Below are 20,716 nucleotides of genomic sequence, written 5' to 3' on the forward strand. Positions count from 1 at the left end.
AGGTACACTACTATTCCACTGTCCATCATCTTGACATGTTATAATACTTATTCCATTCAATATATAACCAGTTGTACATCTAAATGTAATGCTATATTTATTATCTCACCTGTACATGTAGGTACATTATTATTCCACTGTCCATCATCTTGACATGTTATAACACTTACTCCATTCAATATATAACCAGTTGTACATCTAAATGTAATGCTATATTTATCATCTCACCTGTACATGTTGGTACACTACTATTCCACTGTCCATCATCTTGACATGTTATAACACTTACTCCATTCAATATATAACCAGTTGTACATCTAAATGTAATACTATATTTATCATCTCACCTGTACAAGTAGATACACTACTATTCCACTGTCCATCATCTTGACATGTTATAACACTTACTCCATTCAATATATAACCAGTTGTACATCTAAATGTAATGCTATATTTATCATATCACCTGTACATGTAGATACACTACTATTCCACTGTCCATCATCTTGACATGTTATAACACTTACTCCATTCAATATATAACCAGTGTCACATCTAAATGTAATGCTATATTTATCATCTCACCTGTACATGTAGGTACACTGCTATTCCACTGTCCATCATCTTGACATGTTATAACACTTACTCCATTCAATATATAACCAGCTGTACATCTAAACGTAATGCTATATTTATCATCTCTTCTGTACATGTAGGTACACTACTATTCCACTGTCCATCATCTTGACATGTTATAATACTTATTCCATTCAATATATAACCAGTTGTACATCTAAATGTAATGCTATATTTATCATCTCACCTGTACATGTAGGTACATTATTATTCCACTGTCCATCATCTTGACATGTTATAACACTTACTCCATTCAATATATAACCAGTTGTACATCTAAATGTAATGCTATATTTATCATCTCACCTGTACATGTAGATACACTACTATTCCACTGTCCATCATCTTGACATGTTATAACACTTACTCCATTCAATATAGAACCAGTGTCACATCTAAATGTAATGCTATATTTATCATCTCACCTGTACATGTAGATACACTACTATTACACTGTCCATCATCTTGACATGTTATAACACTTACTCCATTCAATATATAACCAGTTGTACATCTAAATGTAATGCTATATTTATCATATCACCTGTACATGTAGATACACTACTATTCCACTGTCCATCATCTTGACATGTTATAACACTTACTCCATTCAATATATAACCAGTGTCACATCTAAATGTAATGCTATATTTATCATCTCACCTGTACATGTAGGTACACTGCTATTCCACTGTCCATCATCTTGACATGTTATAACACTTACTCCATTCAATATATAACCAGCTGTACATCTAAATGCAATGCTATATTTATCATCTCTTCTGTACATGTAGGTACACTACTATTCCACTGTCCATCATCTTGACATGTTATAATACTTATTCCATTCAATATATAACCAGTTGTACATCTAAATGTAATGCTATATTTATCATCTCACCTGTACATGTAGGTACATTATTATTCCACTGTCCATCATCTTGACATGTTATAACACTTACACCATTCAATATATAACCAGTTGTACATCTAAATGTAATGCTATATTTATCATCTCACCTGTACATGTTGGTACACTACTATTCCACTGTCCATCATCTTGACATGTTATAACACTTACTCCATTCAATATATAACCAGTTGTACATCTAAATGTAATACTATATTTATCATCTCACCTGTACATGTAGATACACTACTATTCCACTGTCCATCATCTTGACATGTTATAACACTTACTCCATTCAATATAGAACCAGTGTCACATCTAAATGTAATGCTATATTTATCATCTCACCTGTACATGTAGATACACTACTATTACACTGTCCATCATCTTGACATGTTATAACACTTACTCCATTCAATATAGAACCAGTGTCACATCTAAATGTAATGCTATATTTATCATCTCACCTGTACATGTAGATACACTACTATTACACTGTCCATCATCTTGACATGTTATAACACTTACTCCATTCAATATATAACCAGTTGTACATCTAAATGTAATGCTATATTTATCATATCACCTGTACATGTAGATACACTACTATTCCACTGTCCATCATCTTGACATGTTATAACACTTACTCCATTCAATATATAACCAGTGTCACATCTAAATGTAATGCTATATTTATCATCTCACCTGTACATGTAGGTACACTGCTATTCCACTGTCCATCATCTTGACATGTTATAACACTTACTCCATTCAATATATAACCAGCTGTACATCTAAATGTAATGCTATATTTATCATCTCTTCTGTACATGTAGGTACACTACTATTCCACTGTCCATCATCTTGACATGTTATAATACTTATTCCATTCAATATATAACCAGTTGTACATCTAAATGTAATGCTATATTTATTATCTCACCTGTACATGTAGGTACATTATTATTCCACTGTCCATCATCTTGACATGTTATAACACTTACTCCATTCAATATATAACCAGTTGTACATCTAAATGTAATGCTATATTTATCATCTCACCTGTACATGTTGGTACACTACTATTCCACTGTCCATCATCTTGACATGTTATAACACTTACTCCATTCAATATATAACCAGTTGTACATCTAAATGTAATACTATATTTATCATCTCACCTGTACAAGTAGATACACTACTATTCCACTGTCCATCATCTTGACATGTTATAACACTTACTCCATTCAATATATAACCAGTTGTACATCTAAATGTAATGCTATATTTATCATATCACCTGTACATGTAGATACACTACTATTCCACTGTCCATCATCTTGACATGTTATAACACTTACTCCATTCAATATATAACCAGTGTCACATCTAAATGTAATGCTATATTTATCATCTCACCTGTACATGTAGGTACACTGCTATTCCACTGTCCATCATCTTGACATGTTATAACACTTACTCCATTCAATATATAACCAGCTGTACATCTAAACGTAATGCTATATTTATCATCTCTTCTGTACATGTAGGTACACTACTATTCCACTGTCCATCATCTTGACATGTTATAATACTTATTCCATTCAATATATAACCAGTTGTACATCTAAATGTAATGCTATATTTATCATCTCACCTGTACATGTAGGTACATTATTATTCCACTGTCCATCATCTTGACATGTTATAACACTTACTCCATTCAATATATAACCAGTTGTACATCTAAATGTAATGCTATATTTATCATCTCACCTGTACATGTAGATACACTACTATTCCACTGTCCATCATCTTGACATGTTATAACACTTACTCCATTCAATATAGAACCAGTGTCACATCTAAATGTAATGCTATATTTATCATCTCACCTGTACATGTAGATACACTACTATTACACTGTCCATCATCTTGACATGTTATAACACTTACTCCATTCAATATATAACCAGTTGTACATCTAAATGTAATGCTATATTTATCATATCACCTGTACATGTAGATACACTACTATTCCACTGTCCATCATCTTGACATGTTATAACACTTACTCCATTCAATATATAACCAGTGTCACATCTAAATGTAATGCTATATTTATCATCTCACCTGTACATGTAGGTACACTGCTATTCCACTGTCCATCATCTTGACATGTTATAACACTTACTCCATTCAATATATAACCAGCTGTACATCTAAATGCAATGCTATATTTATCATCTCTTCTGTACATGTAGGTACACTACTATTCCACTGTCCATCATCTTGACATGTTATAATACTTATTCCATTCAATATATAACCAGTTGTACATCTAAATGTAATGCTATATTTATCATCTCACCTGTACATGTAGGTACATTATTATTCCACTGTCCATCATCTTGACATGTTATAACACTTACTCCATTCAATATATAACCAGTTGTACATCTAAATGTAATGCTATATTTATCATCTCACCTGTACATGTTGGTACACTACTATTCCACTGTCCATCATCTTGACATGTTATAACACTTACTCCATTCAATATATAACCAGTTGTACATCTAAATGTAATACTATATTTATCATCTCACCTGTACATGTAGATACACTACTATTCCACTGTCCATCATCTTGACATGTTATAACACTTACTCCATTCAATATAGAACCAGTGTCACATCTAAATGTAATGCTATATTTATCATCTCACCTGTACATGTAGATACACTACTATTACACTGTCCATCATCTTGACATGTTATAACACTTACTCCATTCAATATATAACCAGTTGTACATCTAAATGTAATGCTATATTTATCATATCACCTGTACATGTAGATACACTACTATTCCACTGTCCATCATCTTGACATGTTATAACACTTACTCCATTCAATATATAACCAGTGTCACATCTAAATGTAATGCTATATTTATCATCTCACCTGTACATGTAGGTACACTGCTATTCCACTGTCCATCATCTTGACATGTTATAACACTTACTCCATTCAATATATAACCAGCTGTACATCTAAATGTAATGCTATATTTATCATCTCTTCTGTACATGTAGGTACACTACTATTCCACTGTCCATCATCTTGACATGTTATAATACTTATTCCATTCAATATATAACCAGTTGTACATCTAAATGTAATGCTATATTTATTATCTCACCTGTACATGTAGGTACATTATTATTCCACTGTCCATCATCTTGACATGTTATAACACTTACTCCATTCAATATATAACCAGTTGTACATCTAAATGTAATGCTTTATTTATCATCTCACCTGTACATGTTGGTACACTACTATTCCACTGTCCATCATCTTGACATGTTATAACACTTACTCCATTCAATATATAACCAGTTGTACATCTAAATGTAATACTATATTTATCATCTCACCTGTACATGTAGATACACTACTATTCCACTGTCCATCATCTTGACATGTTATAACACTTACTCCATTCAATATATAACCAGTTGTACATCTAAATGTAATGCTATATTTATCATCTCACCTGTACATGCAGATACACTACTATTCCATTGTCCATCATCTTGACATGTTATAACACTTACTCCATTCAATATATAACCAGTTGTACATCTAAATGTAATGCTATATTTATCATATCACCTGTACATGTAGATACACTACTATTCCACTGTCCATCATCTTGACATGTTGTAACACTTACTCCATTTAATATATAACCAGTGTCACATCTAAATGTAATGCTATATTTATCATCTCACCTGTACATGTAGGTACACTACTATTCCACTGTCCATCATCTTGACTTGCTTTAACACTTACTCCATTCAATATATAACCAGTTGTACATCTAAATGTAATGCTATATTTATCATCTCACCTGTACATGTAGGTACACTACTATTCCACTGTCCATCATCTTGACATGTTATAACACTTACTCCATTCAATATATAACCAGTTGTACATCTAAATGTAATGCTATATTTATCATCTCACCTGTACATGTAGGTACATTATTATTCCACTGTCCATCATCTTGACATGTTATAACACTTACTCCATTCAATATATAACCAGTTGTACATCTAAATGTAATGCTATATTTATCATCTCACCTGTACATGTAGGTACACTACTATTCCACTGTCCATCATCTTGACATGGTATAACACTTACTCCATTCAATATATAACCAGTTGTACATCTAAATGTAATGCAATATTTATCATCTCACCTGTACATGTAGATACACTACTATTCCACTGTCCATCATCTTGACATGTTATAACACTTACTCCATTCAATATATAACCAGTTGTACATCTAAATGTAATGCTATATTTATCATCTCACCTGTACATGCAGATACACTACTATTCCATTGTCCATCATCTTGACATGTTATAACACTTACTCCATTCAATATATAACCAGTTGTACATCTAAATGTAATGCTATATTTATCATATCACCTGTACATGTAGATACACTACTATTCCACTGTCCATCATCTTGACATGTTATAACACTTACTCCATTTAATATATAACCAGTGTCACATCTAAATGTAATGCTATATTTATCATCTCACCTGTACATGTAGGTACACTACTATTCCACTGTCCATCATCTTGACTTGCTTTAACACATACTCCATTCAATATATAACCAGTTGTACATCTAAATGTAATGCTATATTTATCATCTCACCTGTACATGTAGGTACACTACTATTCCACTGTCCATCATCTTGACATGTTATAACACTTCCTCCATTCAATATATAACCAGTTGTACATCTAAATGTAATGCTATATTTATCATCTCACCTTTACATGTAGGTACACTACTATTCCACTGTCCATCATCTTGACATGGTATAACACTTACTCCATTCAATATATAACCAGTTGTACATCTAAATGTAATGCTATATTTATCATCTCACCTGTACATGTAGATACACTACTATTCCACTGTCCATCATCTTGACATGTTATAACACTTACTCCATTCAATATATAACCAGTTGTACATCTAAATGTAATGCTATATTTATCATCTCACCTGTACATGCAGATACACTACTATTCCATTGTCCATCATCTTGACATGTTATAACACTTACTCCATTCAATATATAACCAGTTGTACATCTAAATGTAATGCTATATTTATCATATCACCTGTACATGTAGATACACTACTATTCCACTGTCCATCATCTTGACATGTTATAACACTTACTCCATTTAATATATAACCAGTGTTACATCTAAATGTAATGCTATATTTATCATCTCACCTGTACATGTAGGTACACTACTATTCCACTGTCCATCATCTTGACATGTTATAACACTTACTCCATTCAATATATAACCAGTTGTACATCTAAATGTAATGCTATATTTATCATCTCACCTGTACATGTAGATACACTACTATTCCACTGTAGATCATCTGACATGTTATAACACTTACTCCATTCAATATATAACCAGTTGTACATCTAAATGTAATGCTATATTTATCATCTCACCTGTACATGCAGATACACTACTATTCCATTGTCCATCATCTTGACATGTTATAACACTTACTCCATTCAATATATAACCAGTTGTACATCTAAATGTAATGCTATATTTATCATATCACCTGTACATGTAGATACACTACTATTCCACTGTCCATCATCTTGACATGTTATAACACTTACTCCATTTAATATATAACCAGTGTCACATCTAAATGTAATGCTATATTTATCATCTCACCTGTACATGTAGGTACACTACTATTCCACTGTCCATCATCTTGACTTGCTTTAACACTTACTCCATTCAATATATAACCAGTTGTACATCTAAATGTAATGCTATATTTATCATCTCACCTGTACATGTAGGTACACTACTATTCCACTGTCCATCATCTTGACATGTTATAACACTTACTCCATTCAATATATAACCAGTTGTACATCTAAATGTAATGCTATATTTATCATCTTACCTGTACATGTATGTACACTACTATTCCACTGTCCATCATCTTGACATGCTATAACACTTACTCCATTCAATATATAACCAGTTGTACATCTAAATGTAATGCTATATTTATCATCTCACCTGTACATGTAGGTACACTACTATTCCACTGTCCATCATCTTGACATGTTATAACACTTACTCCATTCAATATATAACCAGTTGTACATCTAAATGTAATGTATATTTATCATCTCACCTGTACATGTAGGTACATTACTATTCCACTGTCCATCATCTTGACATGTTATAACACTTACTCCATTCAATATATAACCAGTTGTACATCTAATTGTAATGCTGTATTTATCATCTCACCTGTACATGTAGGTTCACTACTATTCCACTGTCCATCATCTTGACATGTTATAACACTTACTCCATTCAATATATAACCAGTTGTACATCTAAATGTAATGCTATATTTATCATCTCACCTGTACATGTAGGTACACTACTATTCCACTGTCCATCATCTTGACATGTTATAACACTTACTCCATTCAATATATAACCAGTGTCACATCTAAATGTAATGCTATATTTATCATCTCACCTGTACATGTAGATACACTACTATTACACTGTCCATCATCTTGACATGTTATAACACTTACTCCATTCAATATATAACCAGTTGTACATCTAAATGTAATGCTATATTTATCATATCACCTGTACATGTAGATACACTACTATTCCACTGTCCATCATCTTGACATGTTATAACACTTACTCCATTCAATATATAACCAGTGTCACATCTAAATGTAATGCTATATTTATCATCTCACCTGTACATGTAGGTACACTACTATTCCACTGTCCATCATCTTGACATGTTATTACACTTACTCCATTCAATATATAACCAGTTGTACATCTAAATGTAATGTATATTTATCATCTCACCTGTACATGTAGGTACATTACTATTCCACTGTCCATCATCTTGACATGTTATAACACTTACTCCATTCAATATATAACCAGTTGTACATCTAATTGTAATGCTGTATTTATCATCTCACCTGTACATGTAGGTTCACTACTATTCCACTGTCCATCATCTTGACATGTTATAACACTTACTCCATTCAATATATAACCAGTTGTACATCTAAATGTAATGCTATATTTATCATCTCACCTGTACATGTAGATACACTACTATTCCACTGTCCATCATCTTGACATGTTATAACACTTACTCCATTCAATATATAACCAGTGTCACATCTAAATGTAATGCTATATTTATCATCTCACCTGTACATGTAGGTACACTACTATTCCTCTGTCCATCATCTTGACATGTTATAACACTTACTCCATTCAATATATAACCAGTTGTACATCTAAATGTAATGCTATATTTATCATATCACCTGTACATATAGGTACACTACTATTCCACTGTCCATCATCTTGACATGTTATAACACTTACTCCATTCAATATATAACCAGTTGTACATCTAAATGTAATGCTATATTTATCATCTCACCTGTACATGTAGGTACATTATTATTCCACTGTCCATCATCTTGACATGTTATAACACTTACTCCATTCAATATATAACCAGTGTCACATCTAAATGTAATGCTATATTTATCATCTCACCTGTACATGTAGGTACACTACTATTCCACTGTCCATCATCTTGACATGTTATAACACTTACTCCATTCAATATATAACCAGTTGTACATCTAAATGTAATGCTATATTTATCATATCACCTGTACATATAGGTACACTACTATTCCACTGTCCATCATCTTGACATGTTATAACACTTACTCCATTCAATATATAACCAGCTGTACATCTAAATGTAATGCTATATTTATCATCTCACCTGTACATGTAGGTAAACTACTATTCCACTGTCCATCATCTTGACATGTTATAATACTTACTCCATTCAATATATAACCAGTTGTACATCTAAATGTAATGCTATATTTATCATCTCACCTGCACATGTAGGTACATTATTATTCCACTGTCCATCATCTTGACATGTTATAACACTTACTCCATTCAATATATAACCAGTTGTACATCTAAATGTAATGCTATATTTATCATCTCACCTGTACATGTAGGTACACTACTATTCCACTGTCCATCATCTTGACATGCTATAACACTTACTCCATTCAATATATAACCAGTTGTACATCTAAATGTAATGCTGTATTTATAATCTCACCTGTACATGTAGGTACATTACTATTCCACTGTCCATCATCTTGACATGTTATAACACTTACTCCATTCAATATATAACCAGTTGTACATCTAAATGTAATGCTATATTTATCATCTCACCTGTACATGTAGGTACACTACTATTCCACTGTCCATCATCTTGACATGTTATAACACTTACTCCATTCAATATATAACCAGTTGTACATCTAAATGTAATGCTATATTTATCATCTCACCTGTACATGTAGGTACATTACTATTCCACTGTCCATCATCTTGACATGTTATTACACTTACTCCATTCAATATATAACCAGTTGTACATCTAAATGTAATGCTATATTTATCATCTCACCTGTACATGTAGGTACACTACTATTCCACTGTCCATCATCTTGACATGTTATAACACTTACTCCATTCAATATATAACCAGTTGTACATCTAAATGTAATGCTATATTTATCATCTCACCTGTACATGTAGGTACACTACTATTCCACTGTCCATCATCTTGACATGCTATAACACTTACTCTATTCAATATATAACCATTTGTACATCTAAATGTAATGATATATTTATCATCTCACCTGTACATGTAGGTACACTACTATTCCACTGTCCATCATCTTGACATGTTATAACACTTACTCCATTCAATATATAACCAGTTGTACATCTAAATGCAATGCTATATTTATCATCTCACCTGTACATGTAGGTACACTACTATTCCACTGTCCATCATCTTGACATGTTATAACACTTACTCCATTCAATATATAACCAGTGTCACATCTAAATGTAATGCTATATTCATCATCTCACCTGTACATGTAGATACACTACTATTACACTGTCCATCATCTTGACATGTTATAACACTTACTCCATTCAATATATAACCAGTTGTACATCTAAATGTAATGCTATATTTATCATATCACCTGTACATGTAGATACACTACTATTCCACTGTCCATCATCTTGACATGTTATAATACTTACTCCATTCAATATATAACCAGTTGTACATCTAAATGTAATGCTATATTTATCATCTCACCTGTACATGTAGGTACATTATTATTCCACTGTCCATCATCTTGACATGTTATAACACTTACTCCATTCAATATATAACCAGTTGTACATCTAAATGTAATGCTATATTTATCATCTCACCTGTACATGTAGGTACACTACTATTCCACTGTCCATCATCTTGACATGTTATAACACTTACTCCATTCAATATATAACCAGTTGTACATCTAAATGTAATGCTATATTTATCATCTCACCTGTACATGTAGGTACACTACTATTCCACTGTCCATCATCTTGACATGCTATAACACTTACTCCATTCAATATATAACCAGTTGTACATCTAAATGTAATGCTGTATTTATCATCTCACCTGTACATGTAGGTACATTACTATTCCACTGTCCATCATCTTGACATGTTATAACACTTACTCCATTCAATATATAACCAGTTGTACATCTAAATGTAATGCTATATTTATCATCTCACCTGTACATGTAGGTACACTACTATTCCACTGTCCATCATCTTGACATGTTATAACACTTACTCCATTCAATATATAACCAGTTGTACATCTAAATGTAATGCTATATTTATCATCTCACCTGTACATGTAGGTACATTACTATTCCACTGTCCATCATCTTGACATATTATTACACTTACTCCATTCAATATATAACCAGTTGTACATCTAAATGTAATGCTATATTTATCATCTCACCTGTACATGTAGGTACACTACTATTCCACTGTCCATCATCTTGACATGTTATAACACTTACTCCATTCAATATATAACCAGTTGTACATCTAAATGTAATGCTATATTTATCATCTCACCTGTACTTGTAGGTACACTACTATTCCACTGTCCATCATCTTGACATGCTATAACACTTACTCCATTCAATATATAACCAGTTGTACATCTAAATGTAATGCTGTATTTATCATCTCACCTGTACATGTAGGTACACTACTATTCCACTGTCCATCATCTTGACATGTTATAACACTTACTCCATTCAATATATAACCAGTTGTACATCTAAATGTAATGCTATATTTATCATCTCACCTGTACATGTAGGTACACTACTATTCCACTGTCCATCATCTTGACATGCTATAACACTTACTCCATTCAATATATAACCAGTTGTACATCTAAATGTAATGCTATATTTATCATCTCACCTGTACATGTAGGTACATTACTATTCCACTGTCCATCAACTTGACATGTTATAACACTTACTCCATTCAATATATAACCAGTTGTACATCTAAATGTAATGCTATATTTATCATCTCACCTGTACATGTAGGTACATTACTATTCCACTGTCCATCATCTTGACATGTTATAATACTTACTGCATTCAATATATAACCAGTTGTACATCAAAATGTAATGCTATATTTATCATCTCACCTGTACATGTAGGTTTACTACTATTCCACTGTCCATCATCTTGACATGCTATAACACTTACTCCATTCAATATATAACCAGTTGTACATCTAAATGTAATGCTATATTTATCATCTCACCTGTACATGTAGGTACACTACGACTCCACTGTCCATCATCTTGACATGTTATAACACTTACTCCATTCAATATATAACCAGTTGTACATCTAAATGTAATGCTATATTTATCATCTCACCTGTACATGTAGGTACATTACTATTCCACTCTCCATCATCTTGACATGTTATAACACTTACTCCATTCAATATATAACCAGTTGTACATCTAAATGTAATGCTATATTTATCATCTCACCTGTACATGTAGGTACACTACTATTCCACTGTCCATCATCTTGACATGTTATAACACTTACTCCATTCAATATATAACCAGTTGTACATCTAAATGTAATGCTATATTTATCATATCACCTGTACATGTAGGTACACGACTATTCCACTGTCCATCATCTTGACATGTTATAACACTTACTCTATTCAATACATCACCAGTTGTACATCTAAATGTAATGCTATATTTATCATCTCACCTGTACATGTAGGTACACTACTATTCCACTGTCCATCATCTTGACATGTTATAACACTTACTCCATTCAATATATAACCAGCTGTACATCTAAATGTAATGCTATATTTATCATCTCACCTGTACATGTAGGTACACTACTATTCCACTGTCCATCATCTTGACATGTTATAATACTTACTCCATTCAATATATAACCAGTTGTACATCTAAATGTAATGCTATATTTATCATCTCACCTGTACATGTAGGTACATTATTATTCCACTGTCCATCATCTTGACATGTTATAACACTTACTCCATTCAATATATAACCAGTTGTACATCTAAATGTAATGCTATATTTATCATCTCACCTGTACATGTAGGTACACTACTATTCCACTGTCCATCATCTTGACATGTTATAACACTTACTCCATTCAATATATAACCAGTTGTACATCTAAATGTAATGCTATATTTATCATCTCACCTGTACATGTAGGTACACTACTATTCCACTGTCCATCATCTTGACATGCTATAACACTTACTCCATTCAATATATAACCAGTTGTACATCTAAATGTAATGCAGTATTTATCATCTCACCTGTACATGTAGGTACATTACTATTCCACTGTCCATCATCTTGACATGTTATAACACTTACTCCATTCAATATATAACCAGTTGTACATCTAAATGTAATGCTATATTTATCATCTCACCTGTACATGTAGGTACACTACTATTCCACTGTCCATCATCTTGACATGTTATAACACTTACTCCATTCAATATATAACCAGTTGTACATCTAAATGTAATGCTATATTTATCATCTCACCTGTACATATAGGTACATTACTATTCCACTGTCCATCATCTTGACATGTTATTACACTTACTCCATTCAATATGTAACCAGTTGTACATCTAAATGTAATGCTATATTTATCATCTCACCTGTACATGTAGGTACACTACTATTCCACTGTCCATCATCTTGACATGTTATAATACTTACTGCATTCAATATATAACCAGTTGTACATCAAAATGTAATGCTATATTTATCATCTCACCTGTACATGTAGGTTTACTACTATTCCACTGTCCATCATCTTGACATGCTATAACACTTACTCCATTCAATATATAACCAGTTGTACATCTAAATGTAATGCTATATTTATCATCTCACCTGTACATGTAGGTACACTACGACTCCACTGTCCATCATCTTGACATGTTATAACACTTACTCCATTCAATATATAACCAGTTGTACATCTAAATGTAATGCTATATTTATCATCTCACCTGTACATGTAGGTACATTACTATTCCACTGTCCATCATCTTGACATGTTATAACACTTACTCCATTCAATATATAACCAGTTGTACATCTAAATGTAATGCTATATTTATCATCTCACCTGTACATGTAGGTACACTACTATTCCACTGTCCATCATCTTGACATGTTATAACACTTACTCCATTCAATATATAACCAGTTGTACATCTAAATGTAATGCTATATTTATCATATCACCTGTACATGTAGGTACACGACTATTCCACTGTCCATCATCTTGACATGTTATAACACTTACTCTATTCAATACATCACCAGTTGTACATCTAAATGTAATGCTATATTTATCATCTCACCTGTACATGTAGGTACACTACTATTCCACTGTCCATCATCTTGACATGTTATAACACTTACTCCATTCAATATATAACCAGCTGTACATCTAAATGTAATGCTATATTTATCATCTCACCTGTACATGTAGGTACACTACTATTCCACTGTCCATCATCTTGACATGTTATAATACTTACTCCATTCAATATATAACCAGTTGTACATCTAAATGTAATGCTATATTTATCATCTCACCTGTACATGTAGGTACACTACTATTCCACTGTCCAACATCTTGACATGTTATAACACTTACTCCATTCAATATATAACCAGTTGTACATCTAAATGTAATGCTATATTTATCATCTCACCTGTACATGTAGGTACATTACTATTCCACTGTCCATCATCTTGACATGTTATTACACTTACTCCATTCAATATGTAACCAGTTGTACATCTAAATGTAATGCTATATTTATCACCTCACCTGTACATGTAGGTACACTACTATTCCACTGTCCATCATCTTGACATGTTATAACACTTACTCCATTCAATATATAACCAGTTGTACATCTAAATGTAATGCTATATTTATCATCTCACCTGTACATGTAGGTACACTACTATTCCACTGTCCATCATCTTGACATGCTATAACACTTACTCCATTCAATATATAACCAGTTGTACATCTAAATGTAATGCTGTATTTATCATCTCACCTGTACATGTAGGTACACTACTATTCCACTGTCCATCATCTTGACATGTTATAACACTTACTCCATTCAATATATAACCAGTTGACATCTAAATGTAATGCTATATTTATCATCTCACCTGTACATGTAGGTACACTACTATTCCACTGTCCATCATCTTGACACGCTATAACACTTACTCCATTCAATATATAACCAGTTGTACATCTAAATGTAATGCTATATTTATCATCTCACCTGTACATGTATGTACATTACTATTCCACTGTCCATCAACTTGACATGTTATAACACTTACTCCATTCAATATATAACCAGTGCCACATCTAAATGTAATGCTATATTTATCATCTCACCTGTACATGTAGGTACACTACTATTCCACTGTCCATCATATTGACATGTTATAACACTTACTCCATTCAATATATAACCAGTTGTACATCTAAATGTAATGCTATATTTATCATCTCACCTGTACATGTAGGTACATTACTATTCCACTGTCCATCATCTTGACATGTTATAATACTTACTGCATTCAATATATAACCAGTTGTACATCAAAATGTAATGCTATATTTATCATCTCACCAGTACATGTAGGTTTACTACTATTCCACTGTCCATCATCTTGACATGCTATAACACTTACTCCATTCAATATATAACCAGTTGTACATCTAAATGTAATGCTATATTTATCATCTCACCTGTACATGTAGGTACACTACGACTCCACTGTCCATCATCTTGACATGTTATAACACTTACTCCATTCAATATATAACCAGTTGTACATCTAAATGTAATGCTATATTTATCATCTCACCTGTACATGTAGGTACACTACGACTCCACTGTCCATCATCTTGACATGTTATAACACTTACTCCATTCAATATATAACCAGTTGTACATCTAAATGTAATGCTATATTTATCATCTCACCTGTACATGTAGGTACATTACTATTCCACTCTCCATCATCTTGACATGTTATAACACTTACTCCATTCAATATATAACCAGTTGTACATCTAAATGTAATGCTATATTTATCATCTCACCTGTACATGTAGGTACACTACTATTCCACTGTCCATCATCTTGACATGTTATAACACTTACTCCATTCAATATATAACCAGTTGTACATCTAAATGTAATGCTATATTTATCATATCACCTGTACATGTAGGTACACTACTATTCCACTGTCCATCATCTTGACATGTTATAACACTTACTCTATTCAATACATCACCAGTTGTACATCTAAATGTAATGCTATATTTATCATCTCACCTGTACATGTAGGTACACTACTATTCCACTGTCCATCATCTTGACATGTTATAACACTTACTCCATTCAATATATAACCAGTGTCACATCTAAATGTAATGCTGTCTCCAGGATTGAAATGATCAAAAAGTGTAGATGGTGTCGTATTCACATGGAAATACACTGACTGTGGTTTATTGCACTGAAGTAGAACTGTGGAAAATAAACATGACTGTTACCAGAATAAATAAATGTCACTGAATTCCATTTGTTCAAAACGTATGTAAATATATTTGCTGAAAAGGTGCCCAGACTAGTATGGAATGCTAACATTTCTGTAATTTCGTGGCAATATAAATGTAAAATCACGCACGTTACCCCGTTTTACACACGTCGATATAATTAGGTGACCAATTATATTTACTGTGAATGATGGCAGATAGAACACACTGCATAAATGCACACATTACTTATTGGATGCTTTGATTAATTCAAAGCAAGTTATTATCGCTGATCTTGTCATGCAATTTCAATTCTACAAACAATCAAGTCACATCTTTATTCCAATTATTTATTCTACATTGTATAAATATGCTTGCATGCATGGCAAATAGTTGTATACATTCGTTTTGAATATATGAAAAATAATTGTATTGTTAAGCAGTATCAAGTATCGCTATTCCGGTTTGTTGCATGGTCCAACCCATCATAGCATAATAAGTTTTTGTGAAATCTAGCTGGGTGTGATGTGGTGGCAAGGAAAATGAATTCGCTCCACACCTCGTGTTCTTTGCAAATACTGATATAATACTATGATCGACAGGCTCGCAGCTCAAAACTTCAGTTCAATTTAGTCAATGCTGTTGTCAAGTCAAATCGAAATTAAATTGTATTTAATCTGACAGCCATTCACTAAATGTTACAGCAGGTCAGTTATTTGGCGGTGCTTTAATTAATAAGTTTTATTCCCAACAGAATATGCGTTACTTGTTACAGAGAAACTTTGAATATCGAATAATAAATATTCAAAAACATTTACCGGAAATTTACATAAATTTGATAGCCATCTTTGTTTTGAGATTATCGGTTGTGTGATATTTCCGAAATCAAAAGAACCCATCTTTATATGCATTCCTTTTCATAATACAAAACAATAGGGTTAAAATGAATTACCTTGATATGTCAATGCAAATCCTAAATCTGTGTTCATATCTAAATTGGAATAAAATTGTAACCATAATATATTTCCAGTACTGTACACTGTCATGCTGTTCCATGTAATCTTTGGTGCCGTTACGTCATCGCCATCTCTTATATCCAGGTGATCACCAGTAATTATCTTATACATCAATATACTAAGCTGAATTATATGGTTGTCTTCAACTGTAATCGTCCATATACAATTCTGGTCACGTGGATACTTGCCGGGGAAGTTTGGGGAATATATATAACCACTGTCATCAGTGTACTGTCCTCCACATGCACCGATAGTAGCTGTAACAGAATTGATGTTGACATACATTTAATATTAAAATAATTTTCAGACATCATTTTTCAAAAATAAATTCAAACAATTCACATTCATAACTCATAACTAAACAAAGAAGATAGATTTTAATTTGAAACAAAACAATGTGCTATGAATTAAAATCAAGTAACTGTGTGAGCCACTACTGTAAAACATTGTACATCTACGATGAATCGTCAGTCCTGCAGGTCATAAAAATCAACAAATAATCAATATTCTACTCTGGAGGGATTGCATATTATCCCTCTGTTGATGCTTAGCATATGCTACTGGTGTGTTACACAAGGAAATTATTTGTGAAAATGATAATTACAGTGAATCTACACATGTGTTAAACATTTATCTCATAATTAACAAATCTTGCAAGACCATTGCATTGTCTACACATTTGTGAAAAATAATATAATTTCGGACTTAACTAAGGAGTACCCGCGGTAAGACAGTCAGCACGTTTTCTTATATTAATCATTATGAGAATTAAATTTATTTTCATTGGTGTTCTACATTAAAAAAACAACTTACTATCATAGACATCTAATTGGTAATCACCAGCACATCCTTTTATGTAAGGTTCAGTACCAGTATCTCCACTACATTGTAGAGTACCATAGTATGCAAATTCGTTGATCATCTCTCCAGGCACAGCTTCACCATATCGCCAGTAATCAGTGTCGTCATCACCACAGTAACATTCATCTGCACTCTCAAGTACTGCTATTAGTTTAGAGTTGTCTCTACATATCTGGATGCATCCTTGAATTGTGGTAATAGAGTTTCCAATAGTGTACATGTTTGATGATGTTGGGAATATTCTTTTTGAACCACCTGCATCTACTCCTTCTTTGTATCGACCTAAAAAACCTGGAACTAATATGTAATTGTATGTGATTAATTTCAATTTAGTGAATGTACAAAACGTACAGGGAGATGGGCCGGTGTTTTTTGAAAGACGCGTACATAAGAATATATGACCCATCACAAACATTTGCATGAAATTTGCTGACCCCTTGAATGGTGCATTAAGAAATTGTGACCCTCCCCTTTCTAAGTGTAAGGACAGTACATGTATTAAAACTATATATACATACTAAGTGGTATTCTACTACACAGCTTATAACTTTACTACTTCAATCAGTTAGCCCAGCTCTCATTGAGAAGAGAACAATGTATTAAGGCTTGTTGGAAGACTTGCCCGCCACAGTATAAATATGTGAATGAGAAAAGGAATCTTATTCTTTTGAATCAGTGTGAAGTTAATGAAATAAGATATATGATTCAAAACGAACTTAAACAATTAAACCTATAAAAATGCACAAGATACCAAGATATAAATAAGTTTGGATAATCATGGACTGCCAGCTTTATTAGTACCCGTTCTAACAAAGTTCGAAACGAGGACTTATAATTCGGTCTCATTCATCTGTTCATTCTTTGCATGTATCTAGTACTTTACCTGGGACATGTCCACATGCAGTGGTTTACTGATTGTTTAAATTTAGTACACACATTGTACATCTTAGGACACGTGTCTATAATGATTCTTTTTGTGATTGGATCAAAGATGGCCGACTAGTAGCCATCTTGGTTTTTTAAAATATGCATGCTTTGTCAGTTTTTGTTCAAATTTGGTACATACATTATACATGTAAAATACATGTCTATGACAATTCGTTTTATGATCGGATCAATGGTGCCGACTGGCAGCCACTTTGTTTTTTGAAAATGTGGTATCTTATGCATGCTTTGTCAGTTTTTGTTCATGCATTGTACGTTTTAGATAACGTTTTGACCATACAACTAGATCACCAAGGTTTTTATACCATTTTCATTCATGTTTGGCACATACATCATAAATATAGGAATACACGTTCATATCAGTTTGTTCCATAATCAGACCAAAGATGAACGACTGGCATCCATCTTGTTTTTTGAAAAATGTGGATTCTTTGACAGGATTTGTCGTTTTTTGTTCAAATTTGATAAAAACATTGTTTATGTTGAGATACGTGTCCTTGATGATTTGTTTCATCTTTAAATTCAAAATGACCAACTGGCAGCCATCTTTTTTACAAATTGTTGACATGTTTGGATAAAAAATGGTTGACTGCATATAATTTTGCTTTTTGACCATGCTATTATATCTCTGTATATGAGCAAAGACAAATGAAATTTAGTTGGATACAAAAAATGCATGAATAGATTATCCTGTTTAATTTCTGACCATAAATATAATTTCTGTTGATACTAGACCAGCCATTTATTCACTCTAAATTACTAACTGTACTTTTGGCCCGCAACTTTATTTCTGGCAGGAATAACATTTCCCCTAATTCCAACGAGGACTATGTCATTCACAATGACTTGTTAAATAGGCAGGCTTGTGGCTGCATGCCAGCACAGCCGTCATACCAACAAAAGTTTCCCCTAGCTTTGGGTAAATACATCCCTGCAAAGAAAATTATACAATCATACTATACAACCTACACATAAAAGATAAAAATTATAACAAAAAAATCCAAATATACTGTGAAGGGAAGGGTGGGTGGGGAAGAAAGATCTGCCT

The 20,716-nt window shown here is 32.7% G+C and overlaps 1 protein-coding gene across 1 annotated transcript in view; it reads right to left on the bottom strand.

The window, feature by feature from the left end:
• The window catches only part of LOC144346275 (kremen protein 1-like), a 49,086-nt gene that overhangs the window by 23,898 nt on the left and 4,472 nt on the right, over positions 1–20,716 (bottom strand). Inside the window, exons 4-5 of the mRNA XM_085494448.1 lie at positions 18,676–19,020; positions 17,799–18,119 (exon numbers count right to left, since the gene is read on the bottom strand). Coding sequence (XP_085350574.1) covers positions 17,799–18,119; positions 18,676–19,020 — 666 coding nt within the window. The remainder of the gene's footprint in view (positions 1–17,798; positions 18,120–18,675; positions 19,021–20,716) is intronic.

This window comes from Saccoglossus kowalevskii, chromosome 20 (assembly GCF_978046115.1).
Source record: "Saccoglossus kowalevskii chromosome 20, keSacKowa6.1, whole genome shotgun sequence".
NCBI lineage: Eukaryota > Metazoa > Hemichordata > Enteropneusta > Harrimaniidae > Saccoglossus > Saccoglossus kowalevskii.